General features: G+C 43.0%; 1 protein-coding gene across 1 annotated transcript in view; it reads left to right on the top strand.

Annotated features, from left to right (window-relative positions):
* The window catches only part of DCC (DCC netrin 1 receptor), a 926782-nt gene that overhangs the window by 167312 nt on the left and 734636 nt on the right, over positions 1–24834 (top strand). The window contains exon 3 of the mRNA XM_058168106.1: positions 5236–5520. Coding sequence (XP_058024089.1) covers positions 5236–5520 — 285 coding nt within the window. The remainder of the gene's footprint in view (positions 1–5235; positions 5521–24834) is intronic.

Below are 24834 nucleotides of genomic sequence, written 5' to 3'. Positions count from 1 at the left end.
AAGGCCCTCTTGAACGTCCGCCAGTGCCGTGTCGCTCCAGTCCGAATCATGGCACAGCAACCGGAATTCGCGATGTACTCCCGGAGGGGCGGGCCCTTGTTGGATCTCTCCGAGGCGCCAGGCAGCCGCCTGGGCCCGCACAGGGTCTTCATACATCAGGCGAGTTGCCCCAGAACCCCTGGTAGTCCGCCAGCAAGGGGCTGTCCCTGAGCACCAAGGGCGTGGCCCACCGCGCAGCCTGGCCAGACAACAGGTTCATCACGGGCCACCCTGGCCCGGTCATCTGGAAAGTCCCCGCCGCATTGCCATGTAGGTCTGGCACTGGGCCATGAAGGCCGGGAACATCTCCATCCGCCCTGAGAACTTCTCCGCACCGTACCGGGCTGTGGCGCTGAGGAGGAGGAGGAGGAGGAGGTTGGACTGCTGGGGCATTCCCAGCAGCCAGTTGAGCAGTCAGCTGGGCGACTTGCTGTTGCAGTTGCTGGTTGTCTGTTTGTAGCTGCTGCACAATCAGCGCCAGCTGTTGCTGATCCATCTTGTAGATGTGTGAGGAGTCAGGCAAGATGTCGTGTCCCACCTCCGCTGACGGCTGGGTCCGGGAAATCAATCAGGCTTGCCTCTGCAGCTCTGCCAAAGTCCTAGCAAAGTCCTCAGAGCAGGCAGGAGACCAGTAAGTGACTTCAGCAAGATAAGTTTGACTTTGCCTGACTCAGAGACTGCCAGAAAGTAGATCCTTTATATAGGCCATGGGGTGTGGCCCATGACTCAGCACTCATTAAGGCCTGCCCTCCTTCCTCTGTAGCCTCCGCCTCCAATCTTCTGATGCGAGGGTCACACCAATCAGCTGTTGGAGTAAACCTCCTCAGGCTCACCTGCTGTGGAGGAGGGGGAGGGGTCTAGCTGCTCCGTTTGCCTGGGCATGGAGTCAGGGCTGGGGCAGGGAGATTCTCCTTCTGCAGTTTGTGTGGGCATGGAGCCAGGACTGGGACCGGGAGGCATACATTCCTTAGTGTGCGGGAGCAGGTAAGAAGGCCCCGGCTGCTCTGAGGGCGGGCAAGACACAACAAGCAGTGTTCCGTTGCGCATGCTTGCACCGGCACCCAAACTTCCGGGTTTCTGTCGGGTGCATGCACGAGAGCCAACTGTTTGTCGGCTGTGCTTCTGCACCGGAAACCAGAAGTTCAGCTGCCGGTGTGCGCATGCGTGATGGAACACTGCTCTTCCGGGTTTCAGTACTTCCATGAGTGTGAAGGCCAGTGAGGCTACGTGGTCCAGGCAAGATTGTTTTGTGTGCCATTTCCGGCATGCAGGTCAGTACACGGTGACGTAAAAGGTTAGCTTTCTGTCCCACTCCTCCGCTGACGGCTGGGTCAGGGAAATCCGAATCAGGCATGCCTCTGCAGCTCTGCCAAAGTCCTAGCAAAGTCCTCAGGGCAGGCAGGAGACCAGAAAGTGACTTCAGCAAGATATGTTTAGACTTTGCCTGACTCAGAGAATGCCAGAAAGCAGATCCTTTATATAGGCCATGGGGTGTGGCTCCATGACTCAGCACTTATCCAGGCCTGCCCCTCCCTTCCTTCTGTTGCCTCCGCCTATCAAGTCTTCTGACGCGAGGGTCACTCCAGTCTGCAGCTGTTGGCAATTTACCTCCCTCAGGCTCACATGCTGTGGAGGAGGGGGAGGGGTCTAGTTGCTCCGTTTGCCTGGGCATGGAGCCAGAACTGGGGGCTGGAGGTATTTCCTCCTCTTCAGCCTGTCTGGGCATGGAGCCAGGGCTGGGGCCGGGAGGCATACTAGGACATTCCTCCGTGTTCGGAAGCAGATAAGAAGGCCCCAGCTGTGGTGAGATCGGACGAGACCCAACACTTTCACTGCCCTACACCATTTCAGACAAATGGTTGTCCAGACTCTTTTTGCAAGCCACCAGTGATGGAGCACCCACAACTTCTGAAGGCAAGCGTTTCCATTGGTTGGCTGTTCTCATGGTTAGGAAATGTCTCCTAAGTTGCTTCTCTCCTTGGTTAGTTTCCCTCCGTTGTTTCTTGTCTTTCCTTTTTGGTGCTTTGGAAAATAGGTTGAGCCACACATCTCTGTGGCAGCCCCTCAAATATTTCTTTTCTTTTTTGGTTTGGGGTGGGAAGATGCAAGAGAGGTAGAATTTAGTATAAGGTTCGTTTGATTGTGTAAACTGCCTATCGTCTTTGACAAAGGACTATGAACATTTTTGTACAAGACGATAATGAGATCCTTTCTTGACTGATGGATTATGTGCCATCTAATTGAGGTTAGTTCTTAGTGAACACATAAATAGATTATCTTCAGTAGAATTACTCACCACTTTGGTTTTTCAGATTTTTCAATGGTGCACTCATCACTGCTATGATTGAGTCCAGATAATTTTCTTAGATGTATTCAAATTTCATCACAGACTTTTTTTGGTATGCTCCATTGTGTACTTTATTGTATTTCTATACCCCTAGCAGATGGTAATTCTGGGTGTTTTTTTTTCTTCAGCACTTCCAGCAAATAATCTCTGCTGTCAAATAATGTTTATCATTATGAAATTTCTTCTAATCTTTACCCCATATCTGTTGTCCTTACCAATACAATCCTTTGACTAGACTGACATATTGCATTAGATTATTATTTGTTAAAGCGTGATTTTGAATATAATGAAATTGGCAGGTTTCACATAATCTGACAGATAAAACCTGGAGAAAAAATATATATGAGAGTTTGGTATATTACATCATCCAAAAATACTGCTTCTTTTCCCCACCCGGAGCAATTTCTGATGCATTTATGCAAGTATTCCTGTAATTTATTCTAAAATGGCTATTAAGTAATTCCTTAATCCAAACTTTTCCCAATTAAATCAAGCTTTTTTTTTTCCTGGAGGATTTGACTTCTTATATTTTAATAGAATAGAATAGAATTTTTTATTGGCCAAGTGTGATTGGACACACTAGGAATTTGTATTGGTGCATATGCTCTCAGTGTACATAAAAGAAAAGATGCCATCATCAAGGTCTTACAACACTTAACGATAATCATAGGGTACAAATTTAACACTTAATGATACAACACGTAACAATAGTCATAGGGTACAAATAAGGAATCAGGAAACAATATCAATATAAATCATAAGGATACAAGCAACAAAGTTACAATCATAAGTGGAAGGAGATGGGTGATGGGAACGATGAGAAGATTAATAGTAGTGCAGATTTAGTAAATAGTTTGACAGGGTTGAGGGAATTATTTGTTTAGCAGAGTGATGGCCTTCGGGAAAGAACTGTTCTTGTGTCTATTTGTTCTGGTGTGCAGTGCTCTATAGCATCGTTTTGAGGCTAGGAGTTAAAACGGTTTATGTCCAGGATGTGAGGGGTCTGTAAATATTTTCACAGCCCTCTTTTTGACTCGTGCAGTATAAAGATCCTCAATGGAAAGCAGGTTGGTAGCCATTGTTTTTTCTGCAGTTCTAGTTATCCTCTGAAGTCTGTGTCTGTCTTGTTGGGTTGCAGAACCAAACCAGACAGTTATAGAAGTGCAGATGACAGACTCAATAATAATAATAATAATATGAAGAACATTTATCAGAATCATCTTGGATAATTTGTATTGCTGTGGTCTGATTTTTTCCCCTGATTATTATGATGATGATTTGTCACACAGTCAGTCAGATGTTCAGATCGGATGTTGCATTTCTGTGTGCTTATTGAGCTTTTCCCAAGGATTTGTGATGGGCAGATGTTGATGTTTTATGGTGTTAGAGGTATCGTTGCAGGAGGTAAACTATTCTGAGTAAGCCTCAGACTGCAATTGACTGATGGTGAATTTGTCAATGCCAGTGATGTTCAAGTGGTGCTCCAGTTGTTTTGGGATGATTATTTTATTTATTAAATTTGCTTGCTTCCTATATTGTTGCAAGACAACTTTCGGCAGCTTACAACCTCAAAATAAAACCACACACACACACACACACACACACTTAGGAAATCACAATAAGGTCATAATGAAAGTATAGATTGTAACTAAAAGTAAGGAAGGAAAGAAGCAGAATATATGTGTGGGGAGCTGGGATCTCCTATTAATCGATTCACCACCTCTAGTTCGATAGTCACTCAATGTTGAGAAAATATATCACACAAAATAAATGATCTGGTTTTAATCTAGGACTTTAAATTGTTTTTAGCTGAATTATATCTTGAGGAATGGCATTATCACAAAATCTCATTGCTTGAAAGGCTGAATATTACTATACTAATATGTGAAAATCATGTCCGCTTGGAAGTTTCAGGTATGAAAAATCAGGATCATACCCATTAAATTCCAGTTAAACTGATTTATTGCTCATGATTGTATAGAAGAATTTAGTCAACTCTTGGTCAGCACTAAATTGGTGCTGGATAGGAGTTAACGGAATTCAAGATAGGCTGGACCTGGATTGTTTGTGGCAACATAATGATTCCAGGCTAATTTCTCTCTTTACTCTCTCCCACTGATTGTGTCTTTTCTTCTTCTACCAGAAGGCAATTAACTAAATTTGCCAAAGCAACAAATAGAAAAATATTGTTTTATAATATTTTTTTATCAAGTTGTAAGCTCTCCAAAACTACCGTATTTTTCAGAGTATAAGACGCACAGGAGTATAAGACACCCCTTAGGTTTTGGGGAGGAAAATAAGAAAAAAGCTGATTGGCAGGTGGATTGGCCTCCCGGAATACCCCCAATCAGCTGTTCCCAGAGGTGAATTTTAGCAAGAGCTTCCTTGATTGTGAGCTCTGTGCCTTGCTTTTTTTTTTTTTTGCTTTTTTTTTCTGCCTCTGAAAGCCTCTGAAACAGCTTCAGAAAAAAAGTCTCTGAAGCTCTGTCTGGGAGCTTCTTTTCTGAAGCTCCGTTTGGGGCTTTTTTCCTATGCTTCGTTTAGGGCTTTTGTTTTAAAGCTCCGTTTGGGGCTTTTTTTCTAAGCTCCGTTTGGGGCTTTTTTCAGCCTCTGAAACCTCCGTTTAGAAGCTGGACGGGGCTACATTCAGAGTATAAGATGCACCTGGATTTTCACTCTCTTTTTTGAGTGGAAAAGGTGCATCTTATCCTCCGAAAAATATGGTATGTCATGGGTGAAATGGGTGGCATATAAATTTAATAAATAGATAAGATGTGCATTTGTGTATATATGTGCATCTTTTAGATTTATAGTCTTCCTTAATTTCAATTATCTTTTCCTTTCTGCAGGTCCACTGAGGTTTCTGTCCCAGACAGATTCCGTTACAGCATTTGCAGGTGACACGATTTTATTAAAGTGCGAAGTGGTTGGTGAACCTATGCCTACCGTCCACTGGCAGAGGAACCAAGAAGACCTACTTCTGAATCCTGGTGACTCTCGAGTAGCCATTTTGCCTTCTGGATCTTTACAAATCAGTCGGATTCAAGTAGGGGACAGTGGGATCTATAGATGCCTTGCCAAAAATCCCGCTAGTTCAAGAACTGGAAATGAAGCAGAAGTCCGAGTTTTATCAGGTAAGGTTATGCGTTAGTCATAATTCTTTCCCTGTTTTGTGGAAAAATTCAGGACAATTCTGCTCTGTCCCCTGAATGGCAGCTCTTCAGGCACTTGAAGAAAGGGTTCATGCAGTCTTCTCTTCCCAAGGTTAAGCATACCTACTAACTCCAGCCATTCCTCATAAGATTTTCTTTCCTTATCATCTTGCTTGCTCATTTGTCCATAACAACAGGATAATGGAGTTGGAATGGACTGTGAAGGTCTTGCAGTCCAACCCCCAGTTCAAGCAGGAGGCCCTATACCAGGGGTGTCGAACTCAAGGCCTGTGGGCTGGATCCGGCCCACAGGGTGCTTAGATTTGGCCTGTGGGGCCAACCTGGAAATAGTGAAGGACTGGCCTGCAGTGCCTCTGCCAGCAAAAACGAAGCTCACGACGGCCATGTGCGGCCCTTCCAAGCTCTGTTTTTGCTGGCAAAGGGTTGCAGGAGGCTGTTTTGCTAGCAGACTGCTTGGGCCCCCACAGGCACCCTTGACAGAAGTGGTATCAAGCTGGCCATGCCCACCCTAGCCATGCCCCTCACGCCCCCCCCCCCAGGTCAAACAGAAACCTGAAGAGGCCATCAATCAAATCGAATTTGACACCCCTTCCCTATATTAGACAAGTGGCTATTCCACCTCTTCTTAAAAGCCTCCAGTGATGGAGCACCCACAACTTCTGAAGGCAAACCATTCCATTGATCGATTGTTCTCGCTATTAAGAAGTTTCTCCTTACTTCCAGATTGCTTCTCTCCTTGATTAGTTTCCATAAGTTGTTTCTTGTCCTGCCTTCAGGTGGTTTGGAGAATAGGTTGACCTCCCCCCCCCCTTCTTTGTGGCAGATCCTCAAATATTGGAATACTGCTATCATGTCACCTCTAGTCCTTCTTCTCACTAAACTAGATATGCCTCCAGACACGCAGGCATTTATCAATGCCTAAAATGCAGTGCCTGGAACTGGATCAGTCTTCTCGACCTTCTAGAGCAGTGATGGTGAACCTTTTCGGCACCGAGTGCTGAAAAGGGAGCACTTCACGCGTGCACGCTCATCAGGGCCACAACCAGGAGGAGGAGCTGCCCAGGGGGCATGCGCATGCCAGATAAGGGACTTCCAGTTTCTGGCGCACGCATGCATGCCGACCAGCAAGTCTTCTGGTTACTACCATGCATGCACACGCCGATCAGCTGATCACATGCCGATCAGCTGAAAATGGAAGACTGGTTTCCAACACTGCCACACGCACAAAGGCCAGCTGATCATATTGTGCTTCATGTGCGCCAGAAACCCGGAAGAGGAACGGGCGATGCCGCACGTGCCTGGCAACATGGCTCCGGGTGCCATTTCAGGCACACATGCTATAGGTTTGCCATCACGGTTCTAGAGCAATTTTTCGTAATCTTGGCAACTTTAAGAAGTGTAGACTTCAAGCTGCCAGACTCCACACATCTGAACGTTGCCAAATTTGAAAAACACTGCTCAGTGTAAACAGTTTTCTAAACTATTGTTATGAAGTGTTATGAACTTGAGGGCTGAGTGAATTAACATCTGCTTTTAAATAGATGCACGCAGAGCCTCAATCCCTTTTGTGGCTAAATTTCTAAGTGAAATACCAAATTCATGTCCTTCACATTTAAAAAGCAGCAATTTATTTTTTGTATTTTATATTACAATCATTGTCAACAGATACGTTTATTTTGTGACAAAAATCAGGAGTTTGGTAGCACCCTTTCTGACTAACACGTTTTATTTAAAGGCACAAGCTTTTGTCAGCTACTGTGGTCTCCTCAGGTCAACCATGCACCAATAGAAACCATGATTTTTTTTCTAGAAAAAAGAATCACAATCTGGCTTTATTTTTTAATTTTTTTAAAAAAAGATGATCTTTTCAGTGCCAATCTTTTGACTTGTCGCATGATGTTATGCATTGACCCTGGATGAATATATATGGAATTAATTGCAGTTATATTTCAGGCTGTATCCATTGGTGAATGGGGTGATGCAAAAATATTAAGTATTTTCTAGTAAAGTAATGTAAAAATTGCATTAACATATGCAAAAATTGACTCAAGGCGGAAATAGATTGATTCATTTATCTCCAGCAAGGGATGCTTTGAGCTGCTTCACATTCCTGTTAAGAACCAACTGCATAAAGAACACCACAATCTATCTGGTGCAGATAAGTGTGGAACGTATTATTTCTCCATGTACAAGATAATGTGCAATTACAAAGTGTTTAGATATACATTATGCAGCGTGTTATTGCTGGATGTCCCATGTGCAGTGGCTTAATTCTGTGTTGAAAAAAAATGTTCTCGTTAAGACAGCTGCTTTTTTAAACTTGTCTTTGCTTGGCAGTTCTTTCATTTTATTTATGAACAGTTAGTGGTGGTTTTACTTCTGCTTTAACTATCACTGAGTTTCATTGTTTGTTTCTGCATTTTATAAATCCCTTTCTTTTGGGAGTGCAACTTCAGGAGCAATAATGCCCTACATAAACAGACTTCTGAAATTACTGTAGATAACAATCCATATATGGTACATATCAGGGGTGAAATGCTCCCGGTTCTGAACTTCGGAGAACCGGTAGCAAAAATCCTTGTCCCCGCCTCCCATGCCCAGCTGGGCCGCACAATCATCAGTGGCTTTTTTTTTTACTTTTAAAAGCATTTTTTCTTCGGCTGAAAAAAGGCTTTTAAAAGTTAAAAAAAAGCTCTGATGATTGCCCGGCTCAGCTGGGATCGTCAGAGCCTTTAAAAACCATTTTTTTCTACAACCTCTTTGGCCAAAGAGGTTGTAAAAAATGCTTTTAAAAGGCTCTGAGGATCCCAGCTGAGTTGCCTGATCGTAAGAGGCTTTTTTTTCTTTTAAAAGCATTTTTTTTGCCTTTAAAAGAAAAAAAAAGCCTCTGACGATCAGGCAACTCAGCTGGGATCCTCAGAGCCTTTTAAAAGCATTTTTAAAAGCCGAAGAGGTTGTAGAAAAAATACTTTTAAAAGTAAAAAAAAAAGTTGGCCATGCCCACCCAGTTACATTACCCACCACCACCACCAAGCCACACCCACAGAACCGGTAGTAACAAATTTTACATTTCACCACTGGTCCATATTGAACTCTACAACAAAAACACACACTTTTTTTTTTAGGGTACCAAGCTTATAATTATATGGAACTATACAACGTGTGTGTGTGTGTGTGTGTGTGTGTGTGTGTGAGTGAGTGTGTGTGTGTTTGAATTACTTGAAAGTTGATACAGAAAATAAATGATTGGTGGAATAAGTGGTCGTTGTGAGGAAAGGTTGGTTAGAAGACACTTAGGAAAGTAGGACATCCCTTTACCGGAAGAGGTTCTTTATCAGTTAGTTCATTATTGAGTTCTCTGACTGGATGTCTCCAGATTGTGGTGGATCCTTTGATCTGGACTGAGCTTGGGACCATCTGCATGAAGAGTCTGAGTGTAGTTCCCGAACTCTCTCTCTCTCTCTCTTTCTCTTAGTAGACCACAGCCATGGAAGTTTTTGCTTCAGATTGTGAGTTACCTGAATGAATGTCTATGGAGATTCTCAGTCATCCAGGTCATGGTTGTCTCAATGATGAATTGATGAAACTTCTTCGATGAGAAGTGAATCATCTTCTTCTTCAAAAGAAAAGAAAACATAGTCCAGTTTTGTTTTGAAAAAAGCACCTTTGTGTTCTTACCTAGGCTTCCTGAGACAGTAAAAAAGCACACAATTATGCCCCCAAAACCCTCTTTTTATTTCAATGGCTGTGAATTCTGTTCATTCCCAGCCCGTGATGAGTCACAAATAGTTTGTAAAGAGTCCGACAGAAGTCTGCCACAGTCCTTCGGGATAAGGCTAATAAGCACCCAGCTTTATCTCCCTTGACGCTGCCAAAGATCTAATTGGCAGTTAGCTTTGCAAGGCCACATGGAGCACAGAGTCAAAATGGACCTTCAGAATTTAAACTGACCAGCATGAACAAAGTTGCTTCCTGAGCCTTTGCTCCTCCTTTATGTCTTATGGGAGGCACCAATCATCTCCAAGCCTTACTCCTAAGTCGCCCCTTTTGTCTTAACTGTTCTTCTGGCAGCTCTGCACATGCACACACTGGGAACAGGCTCCCCTTGTTCCTTTGCCTCGCTGACATCAGACTCTGGAGGCTCTGGAGTCAGCAGATAACTCCCAGATGGCCCTGGCCCCATCTCTGCCCCCAATGCAGAGCCCTCATCCAAGCCTTCCCCAGACTCCAGGACTGGCCCATGTTCCTCCCCAGCCTCCTCACTGTCCGACTCTGCTGCCAGCTCTACAGGCAGCCGGCGGACCACAACACTTTGAGAGATTACCTGCATTTTACTCACCGTCTATAACTCCATCCTACCCACCTTTGTAACAATGTGCTGAATTGTTCTAGAGCAAGAAAACAACAATACAGATGTGCCCTCAACCTCCATGAGTTGACAAGTTTGTCATGAAGATGAACGGTCTGTAAGCTGAAAACATCATTGCATACTAAACATTCTGTAAAACTTATTAGTTGCAGTTGCAGTATTTGAAGTTGAAATGATCACTGTGTACTTTCTAGAGATCCAAGAAAAAGAGAACCAAACAAGAATATCAGCAAATAGCCCAAGCCTGTAAAGATGAAGTGAGGAAAGCTAAGGCTCACAATGAACAAAGGCTAGCGACAAAAGTAAAAAATAACAAAAAAAGCTTCTTCCAACATGTTAAAAACAAGAAAAAAGTCAAGGAAACAATTGGCCCATTGCTGGGAGAAAGTGGCAAGAAGGTGACAAGCAACAGGGAGAAAGCAGATCTACTTAACTCATTTTTTGCATCTGTCTTTACACAAAAGGAAAAAACAATCCAACCTATCAAAAACAGCACCACAAAAAACAGATTAGGAACACAAGTTAAAATAGGGAAGAAAATGGTAAGTGAACACCTGTCTACCCTAGACGAGTTCAAATCACCAGGACCGGATGGATTACACCCCAAGGTTCTGAAGGAACTGGCAGACGTGATCTCAGAACCACTGAACTATATCTTTCAAAGATCCTGGAGCACAGGGGAACTGCCAGAGGACTGGAAAAGAGCTGATGTAGTTCCCATCTTCAAAAAAGAAAAAAAACGCAGATCCAGGAAACTACAGACCTATCAGCCTAACCTCAATACCAGGAAAGATTCTGGAAAAGATAATCAACGAATCACTGAACACCTAGAAGCAAACAAAGTAATAACCAAAAGCCAACATGGGTTTGTCAAAAACAGATCATGCCAGACTAATCTTATTGCATTCTTTGACAAAGTGACAATATTAGTGGACCAGAGGAATGCTGTCGATATAATTTACTTGGACTTCAGTAAAGCATTTGATAAAGTAGACCATAACCTGCTACTAGATAAAGTGGAAAAATGTGGGTTAGACAGCACCACCACCAGATGGATTCATAACTGGCTGACCAACCGCACTCAACGTGTAGTCCTCAACGGAACTACATCCACATGGAGGGAAGTATGCACTGGAGTACCCCAAGGCTCTGTTTTAGGCCCAGTACTCTTCAACATCTTCATCAATGACTTGGACGAGGGGATAGATGGGGAACTCATCAAATTTGCAGATGACACCAAGCTGGCATGAATAGCCAACGCTCCAGAAGATAGGCTCAAGATACAGAAATATCTTGAAAGACTTGAACATTGGACACTATCTAACAAAATGAAATTCAACAGTGACAAAAGTAAGGTTCTACATTTAGGCCAAAAAACAAAATGCACAGGTACCATATATGTGGTACCTTGCTCAATAGTAGTAACTGTGAGAGGGATCTTGGAGTCCTAGTGGACAACCATTTAGATATGAGCCAGCAGTGTGCAGCAGCTGCTAAAGAAGCCAACACAGTTCTGGGCTGCATAAACAGAGGGATCGAATCAAGATCATGTGAAGTGTTAATACCACTTTATAATGCTTTGGTAAGGCCACACTTGGAATATTGCATTCAGTTTTGGTCGCCACAATGTAAAAAAGACGTTGAGACTCTAGAAAGAGTGCAGAGAAGAGCAACAAAGATGATTAGGGGACTGGAGACTAAAACATATGAAGAACGATTGCAGGAACTGGGTATGTCTAGTTCAATAAAAAGAAGGACTAGGGGAGACATGATAGCAGTGTTCCAATATCTCAGGGGTTGCAACAAAGAAGAGGGAGTCGGGCTGTTCTCCAAAGTATCTAAGGGTAGAACAAAAAGCAATGGGTGGAAACTGATCAAGGAAAGAAGCAACTTAGAACTAAGGAGAAATTTCCTGACAGTTAGAACAATTAATAAGTGGAACGACTTGCCTGCAGAAGTTGTAAATGCTCCAACACTGGAAATTTTTAAGAAAATGTTGGATAACCATCTGTCTGAGATGGTGTAGGGTTTCCTGCCTGGGCAGGGGGTTGGACTAGAAGGCCTCCAAGGTCCCTTCCAACTCTGTTGTTGTTGTTGTTGTTGTTGTTGTTGTTGTTGTTGTTGTTATTATTATTAAAGACAAACATTCAGAGCTGAGTTCCAGACTGAGCAGACCTGAGTTATGAGTCCAAAAGGGTCTATCTATTAGCAACACAAAATATTGTGACACACACTCCTTGTTTACAAGTTGGAGGGCACAAAGGAAACATTTAGCTTTTGTGAGGCTTTCCAAAGATCAGTTTTTTAAAAAAATTAAGAACTAAGACAAAGGAGAATTGTGATTTATATGTAGTCCTCAATCATGAATATGTTACACATTGCATGATTCAGTGAGCAAGGAACTTTGGATATAAAAGCAATGCTTGAACAATGGGAGAATATGTGGACGAAAGGTTTAATATTGACATTAAATAACAATTTAACAGAAAAAGTTTATAAGATGATTTATTGCTGGTATTTAACACCAGACAAGCTGTCAAGAATGTATAAAGGTATTTCAAATGAACGTTGGAAATGCGAAAGTAAAGAAGGGACTTTTTGTCACTTTTGGTGGACATGCGACAAAGCAAAGAAATATTGGAGTAGGATTCACATCTTAATACAGAAGGTTCTCAAAGTGAATATAAAGATAAATCCAGAAATTTTTTCCTTTGGGTTTAATAGAAAAAGACTTAGGGGGAAAAACTGGAACTTTGATGTTATATATGCTGATGGCAGTAAGAATATTCTATGCACAAAAACGGAAGGACACTTTGATTCCCACAATGGACGAATGGCTGCAAAGTTGATGGAGTTAGCAGAGATGGCTAAACCAAGCGTTGGCAACCTTAAACACTCAAAGAGCCATTTGGACCCGTTTTCCAAAGAAAACACCGGGAGCCACAAAACCCTTCCCGTGCCTGACTATTTCCTGAGCGGCCACAAAACTAGCAGATGTAGTTGACTTAAATGTTCTGTTTTCTTTTAAAACTTTTCTTTTTTTGGATTTAGCTATGGTTGGCCTACTGGGAGTCGAAAAGCTCAATAAATCGCGTGCCAGCACGTGTCACTCATTGGCGGTTGTGACTCATATTTTGAGTGACAGGGGGCCGCAGCAGTGGGATGAAAGAGCCACATGCGGCTCCAGAGCTACGGGTTGCTTACCCCTGGGCTAAACTGACTGCTTGGATTAAAGGAAAAAAAACACAATTTGTTGTGCCTCGCTCGTTCCCCCTCCCCCGCCGCAGCCGGGCCCCTCTCATCTCCTGCTATCTCAGCCAGAGACTGATAGTACAGAAGAATGTCCTGACATACCTCCAGCCCCCAGCCCTGGCACCATGCCCAGACAAACCGAGCAAACAAACCTCCCTCCGATAGCATGTGCGCCTGAAGCCAGCCACGAGCTGGGATTACCGGCAGCTGGGGACGAAACGATGCAATGGATAGATCCACGCTTCCGGAGAATGGAGAATCAGCAAAAGGAAGGGAGGGGCAGGCCTGGATAAGTGCTGAGTCATGGAGCCACACCCCATGGCCTATATAAAGGATCTGCTTTCTGGCATTCTTTGAGTCAGGCAAAGTCTAACTTGGATTGCTGAAGTCACATTCTGGTCTCCTGCCTGCCCTGAGAACTCTGACAGAACTTTGGCAAAGCTGCAGAGGCTTTGCAGCCACGCTTGATACGGACTTCCCCGACCCGGCCGTCGGAGGAGGAGTGGGACAGGACACAATTAGTTTTGTTTCTCCTTGGCAGCCGCTTCTGGACTTCAGGCTTGAGGTGGAAAAAATATATAAAAACTTTGATTTTGGATGTTTACCAATTATATAGATTTGTTGTTAGAGAAATGGCTAGTTTATACTATTACGTAAAAGTAAAAAAGTTGAGGTTTGATGTTATTATCTTATTCCATTGCACCAAAGGAAGTCGGAAATCAGTGCCTTTTCTTTCCTTTTCCCCTCTTTTTTACACATTTCTCTTCCCTTTCCCCTCAGAAACAGATGACAATAAGCTTTGTACATATTGTAGGAAGTTAGCACCCACCCCTCTCCTAGGAAAATGAGATATTTTGGGAAATATTAAAAAGGCAGAATATTTCCCCTAAAAGGAAGGTAGGTACTCAGCGCCCCCCACCTCCCAGTCAATGGGCCATTAAGGCCTGGACCAGTGTATTCAAAAGATCTACCTCGTTCAGGCAGAGCCAAAGTAGGAATTGCCCAAAGCCCCTTCATTACATCATCACCCAGCAAGATTCAACCAAACACAACAACCTAAAACCTATGACCTCTGACAGCAACCAATCAGGATACTTTTCCTGTGCCCCCGGAAGTTCAGAGCCAGAAAGGGTATAAAACCCAGGGACTCTCAGCATCTCTTCCCCTTGTTGCCCAGGACCTCAAAACCATGTGGTCCTGTCCACCGTTAAACCTTCTTTCCAAGCAACTTCCATGAACCCAGTGTTTTTTTCTCCACTTGGAACTGAACTCAGATGGACATTTCTTCCAACAATATAAACAAATAGATGGAAACCTTATGATTGTTCATGTTTAATTGTTCACTTTTTCATAACCTTGCATTCAGTAACTATTTAAATTCAGCTTGTAATCCAGAAAGGCAAAATGTTCCTTCCTTCCTTCCTTCCTTCCTTCCTTCCTTCCTTCCTTCCTTCCTTCCTTCCTTCCTTCCTTCCTTCCTTCCTTCCTTCCTTCCTTCCTTGTATTAGATTCCTAATACAATTTCAAGGCAATCAATGGTAGAAAAATGAAGAAAATCTTGTTAATCTATTTATTGTTTAACATTCAAGAGCCAATTAGCTTTTTAGATGATTCAGTACTATGCATAAATTGAATGCGTCTCTGTGTGAAGTTAGAATAAGATGACTATAATGCAGCATTAAAAGAAACTGGTACTCTGTCATTAAAATAAAACAAGACACAACAGGCTTTGCTTTAAAAAGCCTGATGGTTGTTAAGCAACAGCTACATTAAAAAAAAAAAATAGAACGTCACACCTCCTTAAGCACTTAAACTAACCCAACCCCAGTCAGTTCAGGAAGACTGCATTCTCATTCAGGAGAATTGCTTTAGTGTGTTCAAACATAAAAGAATAATCAATTAGAAGAAATCAATTCTGTGGGTTTTGCTTTCAGTGTAGTAGCTTTGCAGGCTCAACATCCTTTTGCATCCATATGATGCACCCCATCTGCGCCCACTTCTCCCTCGAACACATATGCAATTCATACAGTGTTCATCATTTTATTATAGAGTAAAACTAATAATGTGGACCATATGAAAGGCTGAGCACCAAAGAATTGAGGCCTTTGAACTGTGGTGCTGGAAAAGACTCCTGCGAGTCCCTTGGACTGCAAGGTGATCAAACTGGTCAGTCCTAGAGATCAACCATGACTGCTCTTTAGAAGGCCAGATCCTGAAGATGAAACTCAAATAATTTGGCCAGCTAATGAGAAGGAAGGACTCACTGGAGAAGAGCCTGATGCTGGGAAAGATTGAGGGCAAAAGAAGAAGGGGATGACAAAGAACGAGGTGGCTGGATGGAGTCACTGAAGCAGTAGGTGTGAGCTTAGATGGACTCCAGAGGATGGTAGAGGACAGGAAGGCCTGGAGGAACTTTGTCCATGGGGTCACGATGGGTCGGACACAACTTCGCAACTAACAACAACAAAAAAAAAACCTAATAATGATGGAATGAATAATGAATCCAAACCACCAAGAATATTTCAGAAAGACCAGTTTTGGTCACTAAAAATAGACATTGAGAGTTTAAAACAGAGGGCAGAAAAGAGCAACAAAGATGATTAAGGGAGTGAAGGCTAAAACAAATGATGAACTGTTTAAAAACTGAGTATATCTAATCTAACGAAGAGAAGGACTAGGAGTCCCATGATAGCAATCTTCCAATATTTTAGGGGCTGTTACAGAGAAGAGTTGACTTATTCACCAAAACACTTGAGGCAGAATAAGAAGGTAACGGAAACGGAATTGGAAGGGACCTTGGAGGTCATCTAGTCCAACCCCCTGCTTATGCAGGAGACCTGTACTAGGGTTTCGAACCGCCGAACTGCCGACCTTTCTGATCGACAAGCTCAGTGTTTTTGGAATGGATGGAAGGTCCATTCTTAGGATGGAAGGATGGAAGGATGGAAGAGAAATCCAATCTAGAACAAAGGAGAAATTTCCTGACAGTGAGAACAATTAATCAGCGGATTAGTTGTGGGTGCTCCATTGCTGGAAGTTTTCAAGAAGAGACTGGACAGTCATTTGTCTGAAATGGTGTAGAGCAGTCTTCAGTCCAAACCACCCTTAGTCCATACATCAGCGGGGGGTTTCGGATTATGTTACTACCATTTCGCCGCATGCATGCACGCTTGCTCCCTTCGTTCATGTGTGCGCCTGGTTCACATGCGCACCTGCCTTCCGCACGAGTCCCGACTTCCACGCATGCACTTTGCTCACACAGGTGCCTTCCGTGCATGCAACTGGCCCCCAAAATGTGCCTAAATAGGATAGCATAGAGCTGGGCGGGTGGGTGAACCAACCCGTGATTTCCGCTATCACTTTGGGCGAACCGGTCCAAACTGGCTGAATACCACCTCTGCCACACATGTGGCGATGAGCGCGCAAGTGCACGAGTGGTATAAAGTATCTTGCTTGAGCAGGGGGTTGGATTAGAATAGGGGTCAGCAACCTTGGCAACTTTAAACCTGGAGGACGTTAACTCCCAGAAAGCAAAGCTGGCTGGGGATTTCTGGGAGTTGAAGTCCTCCAGGCTTAAAGTTGCCAAGGTTGGAGACCCCTGGATTAGAAGACCTCCAAGGTCCTTCCAACTTTGCTCTTCTGTTATTCTGTTAATTCAAATTTTGATGGTTAGTTCATTTTTCCTATAAGTGAGAAAGTTTCAGAGATGCAGTGGTTAAACCAGATTATTTTTTTAAAAAATAATTCAACTGACATTTTTAAAGAGATTATTGTGGGAGGGAGGTAATAAATGCCCTATTTTCCCCCTCTTTCTGATTACTGGAGATAATTTAAACAAGCTTAATATCCAGCACTCCAACTTTAGTTCTATTACAATGAATTCATGTTTGCAGTTTTTCGTTTCACAGGAGGTCAGTGACTGGCTTCACTTACAGCTTTCTATGAAGACTGTAATTTTAGATTGTCCTTTGGCTGTGCTTGATCAAAATTTGGATTTGAAAAAAGATAGTTGATAACCTCTTGCTGTCTCTCCATGGGAACCCAGTAGGCAAGTTAATCATCAGAAAATATGTCTCATTAGAATTAACCCAAGAGAAGTAAGAAAAATCTTTCTGCATGTGAAAAGAATAATAACAGACATTTGTGATTCAGAAGAACTTGGAATCACTTACACTGTTAAGTATTTTAGGGTTACATGATGCAGGATTAATTTGTCCACCAATATTTAATTTTAAAGTCTAAGAGAAACAAAAAAAACCCCATACAAATAGAATAGAATAGAATAACAGAGTTGGAAGGGACCTTGGAGGTCTTCTAGTCCAACCCCCTGCTTAGGCAGGAAACTCTACACCAGTTCAAACAAATGATTATCTAATCTCTTCTTAAAAATTTCCAGTGTTGGACCATTCACAACTTCTGGAGGCAAGTTGTTCCACTGATTAATTGTTCTGTCAGGAAATTTCTCCTTAGTTCTAGGTTGCTTCTCTCCTTGATTAGTTTTCATCCATTGCTTCTTGTCCTGCCTTCAGGTGCTTTGGAGAATAGTGGCAACCCCTGAGATATTGGAAGACTGCTTCATGTCTCCCCTAGTCCTTCTTTTCATAAGACTAGACATTGTTAAGCTACTGAAGTTCGCAGATGACACAACAGTGATTGGTCTCATTCGAGACAATGACAAATCCGCATATAGACGAGAGGTCGAACGACTAGCCTTGTGGTGCAACCAAAACAATCTGGAACTGAACACACTCAAAACCGTAGAAATGGTGGTAGACTTTAGGAAAAACCCTTCCATACTTCCACCTCTCACAATACTTGACAACACAGTATCAACAGTAGAAACCTTCAAATTTCTGGGTTCTATCATATCGCAAGATCTCAAATGGACAGCTAACATCAAAAACATCATCAAAAAAGAACAACAAAGAATTTCAAACTGCCCAAGGAGCTGCTGATCCAGTTCTACAGAGGAATTATTGAGTCTGTCATCTGCACCACTTATAACTGTCTGCTTTGGTTCTGCAACCCAACAAGAAAAACACAGACTTCAGAGGATAATTAGAACTGCAGAAAAAATAATTGCTACCAACTTGCCTTCCATTGAGGACCTGTATACTGCACGAATCAAGAAGAGGGCCGTGAAAATATTTGCAGATCCCTCGCATCCTGGACATAAACTGTTTCAACTCCTACCCTCAAAACGACGCTATAGAGCACTGCACACCAGAACAACTAGACACAAGAACAGTTTTTCCCCGAAGGCCATCACTCTGCTAAACAAATAATTCCCTCAACACTGTCAGACTATTTACTGAATCTGCACTACTATTAATCGTTTCATAGTTCCCATCACCAATCTCTTTCCACTTATGACTGTATGACTATAACTTGTTGCTGGCAATCCTTATGATTTATATTGATATATTGATCATCAATTGTGTTGTAAATGTTGTACCTTGATGAACGTATCTTTTCTTTTATGTACACTGAGAGCATATGCACCAAGACAAATTCCTTGTGTGTCCAATCACACTTGGCCAATAAAATTCTATATCCAGTCCAAGAAAGTAGTACTATTTAACATCTAGTATAAGCCATATTCCAGTTACAATGATCTATTTAATGACTTTTAAAGTGACTTGAGTGGTCAAAATGAAAAAAAAAATTGACTTATGACTGGTCCTTGCCCTTACAACTGTTACAACATTTCTTGGGCATGTCAGGCTGGGCAACTGACATGAATTTACAATGGTTACAGCCTCCCATGGTCTCATGGTTGCCATTTGGGATCTTCCCATCCGGCTTCTGACAAGGAAAGTCGATTCACTGAATGACTGCATGATTCATTTGACAACTGCTTTACTTAGCGATGGAAATCCAAGTCACAATTCTGGTCATAAGTTAAGAACCGCCTGGAGCAAATCATAGAATCCAGATGATGTCAGCATACATTCAAGATGCGGTCAAGTGGAGATGAATTAGATCGGCAGTGTCAAACTCAAGGCCCGCAGGCCAAATCTGGCCCATGGGATGCTTAGATCTGGCCCGCAGGTCCACTCTGGAAACAGCAAATGACTGTTTCCAACCACGATAACCCTCCTGAGCTCCATTTTTACTGGCAGAGGGCTACAGGAGGATCCCACAGCCCTGCCCAGGCTACCATAGATGTCCCCAACACGAGTGATGTTGAGCTGGCCACAACCCTGATGCAGCCCTCAGTGAAATTGAGTTTGACACCCCTGAATTAGACAAAGAACAATGGTTTGCTCTCCAAGTTTGTTTCAGTTTAGTTTCTGAATGTTTTGTTACCAGACTAGGTAGCATCATCATTTCATCATCATCAGAATTTTCTTGTCCTATTCCTCTTTAGCTTATAAATGTCTTGTGTGCCAGTGTGGTCGGTTGGTCGTGTGATTGGTTGTCCATTTGGAGCTATATTTAAATTCTGAGCAGCTGATTGGTTCTCTTGTTGATTGGTCCTTCGAACAGTTTGCTTTCTTACATATTCATATACTGGATCTAGATCAATGTGCTTGTTCATTGCTCCTTTGGTAGAATACCGGGCTTCAATAAATTGACATGTTGGCACGGCCAATGATTTTTGTTCCTTCCCAATCGAACTGGTGTTGTTTATTATCAATGTGGTTTGAGATCAGGGATTTTTTGCAAAGAACAGTGGTGTAACAGATTTTTCAGATACAAGTAGTCCTAGACCAGGGGTGTCAAACTCAAGGCCCGTGATCCAGCCCAAGGGGTCCTTATATATGGCCCGTGGGGCTGCACTGGAAACAGTGAAGGAATGGCCCACAGTGCCTCTGACAGTGAAAATGGAGCTTGAGAGGGCTGTGCACGCCCCAGCTCTGTTTTCCACTGGCAGAATACTGCAGGAGGCTGGCACAGCCAAAAACGGCACGGGTGACGCAGTGGTGGGTTTCAAATTTTTTTACTACCGGTTCTGTGGGTGTGGCTTGGTGGGTGTGGCAGGGGAAAGATACTGTAAAATCTCCATTCCCACCCTATTCCAGGAGAAGGATACTGTAAAATGTCCATTCCCTTCCCAATCCATAGGAAGGTTATTGCAAAATCCCCATTTCCTCCCAATCAGCTGGGACTTGGGAGGCAGAGAATAGATGGGGGTGGGGCCAGTCAGAATTTTTACTACCGGTTCTCCGAACGACTCAAAATTTCTGCTACCGGTTCTCCAGAACTGGTCAGAACCTGCTGAAACCCACCTCTGGAGTGACATCGAGCTGGCCACGCCCACCCTGCCCCTCTGAGGTCACACACAACCCTGATGCAGCCCTCAATGAAATCGAGTTTGACACCCCTGTCCTAAACTTATAGCCATTTATTTAAAAACTAGCAAGTAGCACTTAGGATCATCGCAGTGTCCCTATTGTCAAATTGGTCACAACTCAGCATCTTGAGACGTGGCAAGTATTTCTGAGGGTTGCAGCATCCGGTGTGTGTGTGTGTGTGTGTGTGTGTGTCAAATGATCTATATCTGCGATCTTTCTGGGAGGCTTCCCACAAGCCACGCCAGTGAGGAAGTCTGATTTGCTTAATGACCACAGGAGTCACTTAACAAATGTGGCCAAAAGGTTATAAAATCAGGCATGATTCACTCAATGACTGCATCACATAGCAATGGAAGACACAATTCGAATTTTGGTTGTGAGTTGAGAACAACCTGTATACTATCTGTTGCCCTTCATCACTTTCATCATAAAAAATGTTTGTAACATGAATTATACTCCTTTTAGGGCCAGATGGACTTGAATTAGAGAGAAAAAGAGAGGCCAGGGCTCCTTTATGCTATATTAGCCTATATTGATTATCCATCTTTATCTCAGAGTGTCTTAATGTGACAAAGGGCATCTTGCACAGATGGCAGAAGCAAGCAAGATCCCTTGGTCTCTAACTGGATAAACTCAGTATGTAAAAACTGCCTTCAAAACAGCAAGGGGTAAAAAATATTGCGATAATGTAGGTTTCCATCAGTGGTGGGTTGCTACCGGTTCACCCCGGATTGGACGAACTGGTAGCGGCAGCAGCGGGAAGCTCCGCCCACCTGCTCAGATGCTTCTGCGCATGCGCCCATGAGTGAACTGGTAGCGACGGGTTTTGAAACCTACTACTGTTTTCCATCTATTTGTTTATATGTAATAATGTGTATTAGAGGTACTTCTGCCAGTTACATAACAGAATCACAGAATAACAGAGTTGGAAGGGATCTTGGAGGTCTTCTAGTCCAGCCCCCTCCTCAGGCAGGAGACCCTCTACCATTTCAGACAAATGGTTGTCCAATCTCTTCTTTAAAAACCCCAGTGTTGGAGCATCCACAATTTCTGGAGGCTTCCCACAAGCCACGCCAGTGAGGAAGTCTGATTTGCTTAATGACCACAGGAGTCACTTAACAAATGTGGCCAAAAGGTTATAAAATCAGGCATGATTCACCCAATGACTGCATCGCATAGCAATGGAAGACCCGATTCGAATTTTGGTTGTGAGTTTAGGACAGCCTGTATACTATCTGTTGCCCTCCATCACTTTCATCATAAGAATGATGAGAGTATAACATGAATTATACTCCTTTCTAGGGCCAGATGGACTTGAATTAGAGAGAAAAAGAGAAGCCAGGGCTCCTTTATGCTATATTAGCCTATATTGATTATCCATCTTTATCTCAGAGTGTCTTAATGTGACAAAGGGCATCTTGCACAGATGGCAGAAGCAAGCAAGATCCCTTGGTCTCTAACTGGATAAACTCAGTATGTAAAAACTGCCTTCAAAACAGCAAGGGGTAAAAAATATTGCGATAATGTAGGTTTCCATCAGTGGTGGGTTGCTACCGGTTCACCCCGGATTGGGAGAACCGGTAGCGGCAGCAGCGGGAAGCTCCGCCCACCTGCTCAGATGCTTCTGCGCATGCGCCCACGAGTGAACTGGTAGCGACGGGTTTTGAATTCTACTACTGATTTCCATCTATTTGTTTATATGTAATAATGTGTATTAGAGGTACTTCTGCCAGTTACATAACAGAATCACAGAATAACAGAGTTGGAAGGGATCTTGGAGGTCTTCTAGTCCAGCCCCCTCCTCAGGCAGGAGACCCTCTACCATTTCAGACAAATGGTTGTCCAATCTCTTCTTTAAAAACCCCAGTGTTGGAGCATCCACAATTTCTGGAGGCAAGTCTATCCACCGGTTAATTGTTCTCACTGTCAGGAAATTTCTCCTTAACAGATTTAACAGAGTTGGAAGGGACCTTGTAGGTCATCTAGTCCAACTCCCACCACCCAAGCAGGAGACCCTACACCATTTCTGACAAATGGCAGTTCAATATCTTCTTGAAAGCCTACAGTGATGAAGCTCCCACAGCTGTCAAGCTGTTCCATTGGTTGATTGTTCTCACTGACAGAACATTTCTCCTTAGTTCTAGGTTGGTTCATAAAAAACATATACATTGTAAGGAGATAGATTAAATAATTACATTATTTTGGAAAAGTAAGAGAACTGTTCTGGATCAACTTTTGTTGAGTGTTCCCATAGTGTACAATTAGATGTCAGTGGGAAGCCAAGACATCATCCTACTGCTAATGTTTCCTAGCAACTGGCATTCATCGTGACACGGAATTGATAAACACTTCTTTCTAACTAGTTATGATTATAGATTTATATGAAAGTATTTAAGGGATGTTCCTAACCTTTGGGGGTACTTCTTTCCCTTTGCTGTAAATTAACAAGATGTTCTCCCCCCACCCCACCCAAGGAATGCTTTTCAGATTTCCCTAATTTTAGTTTAACTGACTTTGTTTTTATTTTTATTTTTATTTTACTTTAACTGGCAGTGTCAGATTTACTAGGCTGGCTGAATTACCCCCTGAAATTGGTTTGAATGCAAGTATGACTATAAATAACAAGCCAAAAGGTGAATAGAAATGAGCACGGACATGGACATGCATTCTTTATCAGTGCGTCACTGTGGCATGGAATTATTCAAACAAAGTTAAAAGAATAATAGAGTAATAAGAGACAAAATGAATAGCTGTCACAAAAAAGTGCTGATTCCTCTGTTCCCCTGTTGAGTGTGTTGGCTTGTGGCCCGGTGTGGTTTTTAGTCTGCTCCTTATTAAATAAATTTGCACTTCTGCGATCAATCTGGGATTAGTAGGATAGCTTTTTCTTTGCTTAAGAAACAAGGGAGTACAGACCGGAGTCACAGCAAGAAGCTTAAGTAGAACCAGCTAATGTGTTTTGCATGCGCGTGAAGTTGGGGATGGATCATGCAGTCAATCAGAATAGAGCTGGAAAGAACCTTGGAGGTCCTCTCGTCAAACCTCCTGCTCAAGCGGGAGACCCTATACCAGGGCTGTCAAACTCGCAGCGCACGGGCCAGATGCGTCATGTGCTGGCCGCGCCCACGACCCATTTAGCGACTGGCAAAAAGAGTCACAACATGTCATGCTGTGATGTTGCAAGTCTGACACCCCTGCCCTATACCACTTCAGACAAGTGGCTGGCCAGTCTCCTCTTAAAAGCCTCCAGTGATGAAGCACCCACAACTTCTGGAGGCAAAGCTGTTCCATTGGTTAATTGTCCTCACTGTTAGGAGCTTTCTCCGTAATTCCAGGTTGCTTCTCTCCTTGATTAGCTTCCATCCATTGCTTCCAGTGGTGGGTTTCAATTTTTTTTTACCACCGGTTCTGTGGGTGTGGCTTGGTGGGTGTGGCAGGGGAAGGAGGCCTCTGTGGCTCAGACTGCTAATGCAGTCTGTTATTAACAGCAGCTGCTTGCAATTACTGCAGGTTCTAGTCCCACCAGGCCCAAGGTTGACTCAGCCTTCCATCCTTTATAAGGTAGGTAAAATGAGGACCCAGATTGTTGGGGGCAATAAGTTGACTTTGTATATAAATATACAAATAGGATGAAGACTATTGCTAACATAGTGTAAGCCGCCCTGAGTCTTCGGAGAAGGGCGGGATATAAATGCAAATAAAATAAATAAATAAATAAAAAGGATACTACAAAATCTCCATTTCCTCCCCAATCCAGGGGAAGGTTACTGCAAAATCCCCAATTCCTCCCAATCAGCTGGGACTCAGGAGGCAGAGAATGGATGGGGGCGGGGTCAGTCAGAGGTGGGATTTACCGATTCTCTGAACTACTCAAAATTTCCACTACTGGTTCTCCAGAACCTGCTGAAATGCCTTCTGGTGCTTTGGAAATAAATTGATATTCCTACAATAGGTTTTAGTTCATACTTTTCCTCCCTAAATTCTGCTTCTTTATCCCCAGGTGTATTTTCTGATTTTAGCTAATCTAAGAATTTGTGGCTCAGATGTTTTGCATGCAATTTACCAACTAGGATTAAGAGTCCAATAGAATGATAGTTAGCTGGATTGCTTTTTGTACTTCACTTGCTATCTCTTAACCTTTGGGATTTGGGGCCTGTTCAATTTACATGCGTGAATTAAGGTGTATGGTTGTCACTATTCCCCATTCACCGCTTTCTTTTTATTAGTTCAGATAGTACTGGCAGTCCTCCACATAGGAACACAACTGGGACCAGAAAATTTGTCATTATGCAATGCATAAATTTTGACCTTGATGAAGGTATCTTTTCTTTTACGTACACTGAGAGCATATGCACC

Source organism: Ahaetulla prasina, chromosome 2 (assembly GCF_028640845.1).
Source record: "Ahaetulla prasina isolate Xishuangbanna chromosome 2, ASM2864084v1, whole genome shotgun sequence".
Lineage (NCBI taxonomy): Eukaryota > Metazoa > Chordata > Lepidosauria > Squamata > Colubridae > Ahaetulla > Ahaetulla prasina.
Note: the sequence above shows the minus strand (reverse complement) of the source record. Positions and strands in the feature narration are given on the sequence as shown.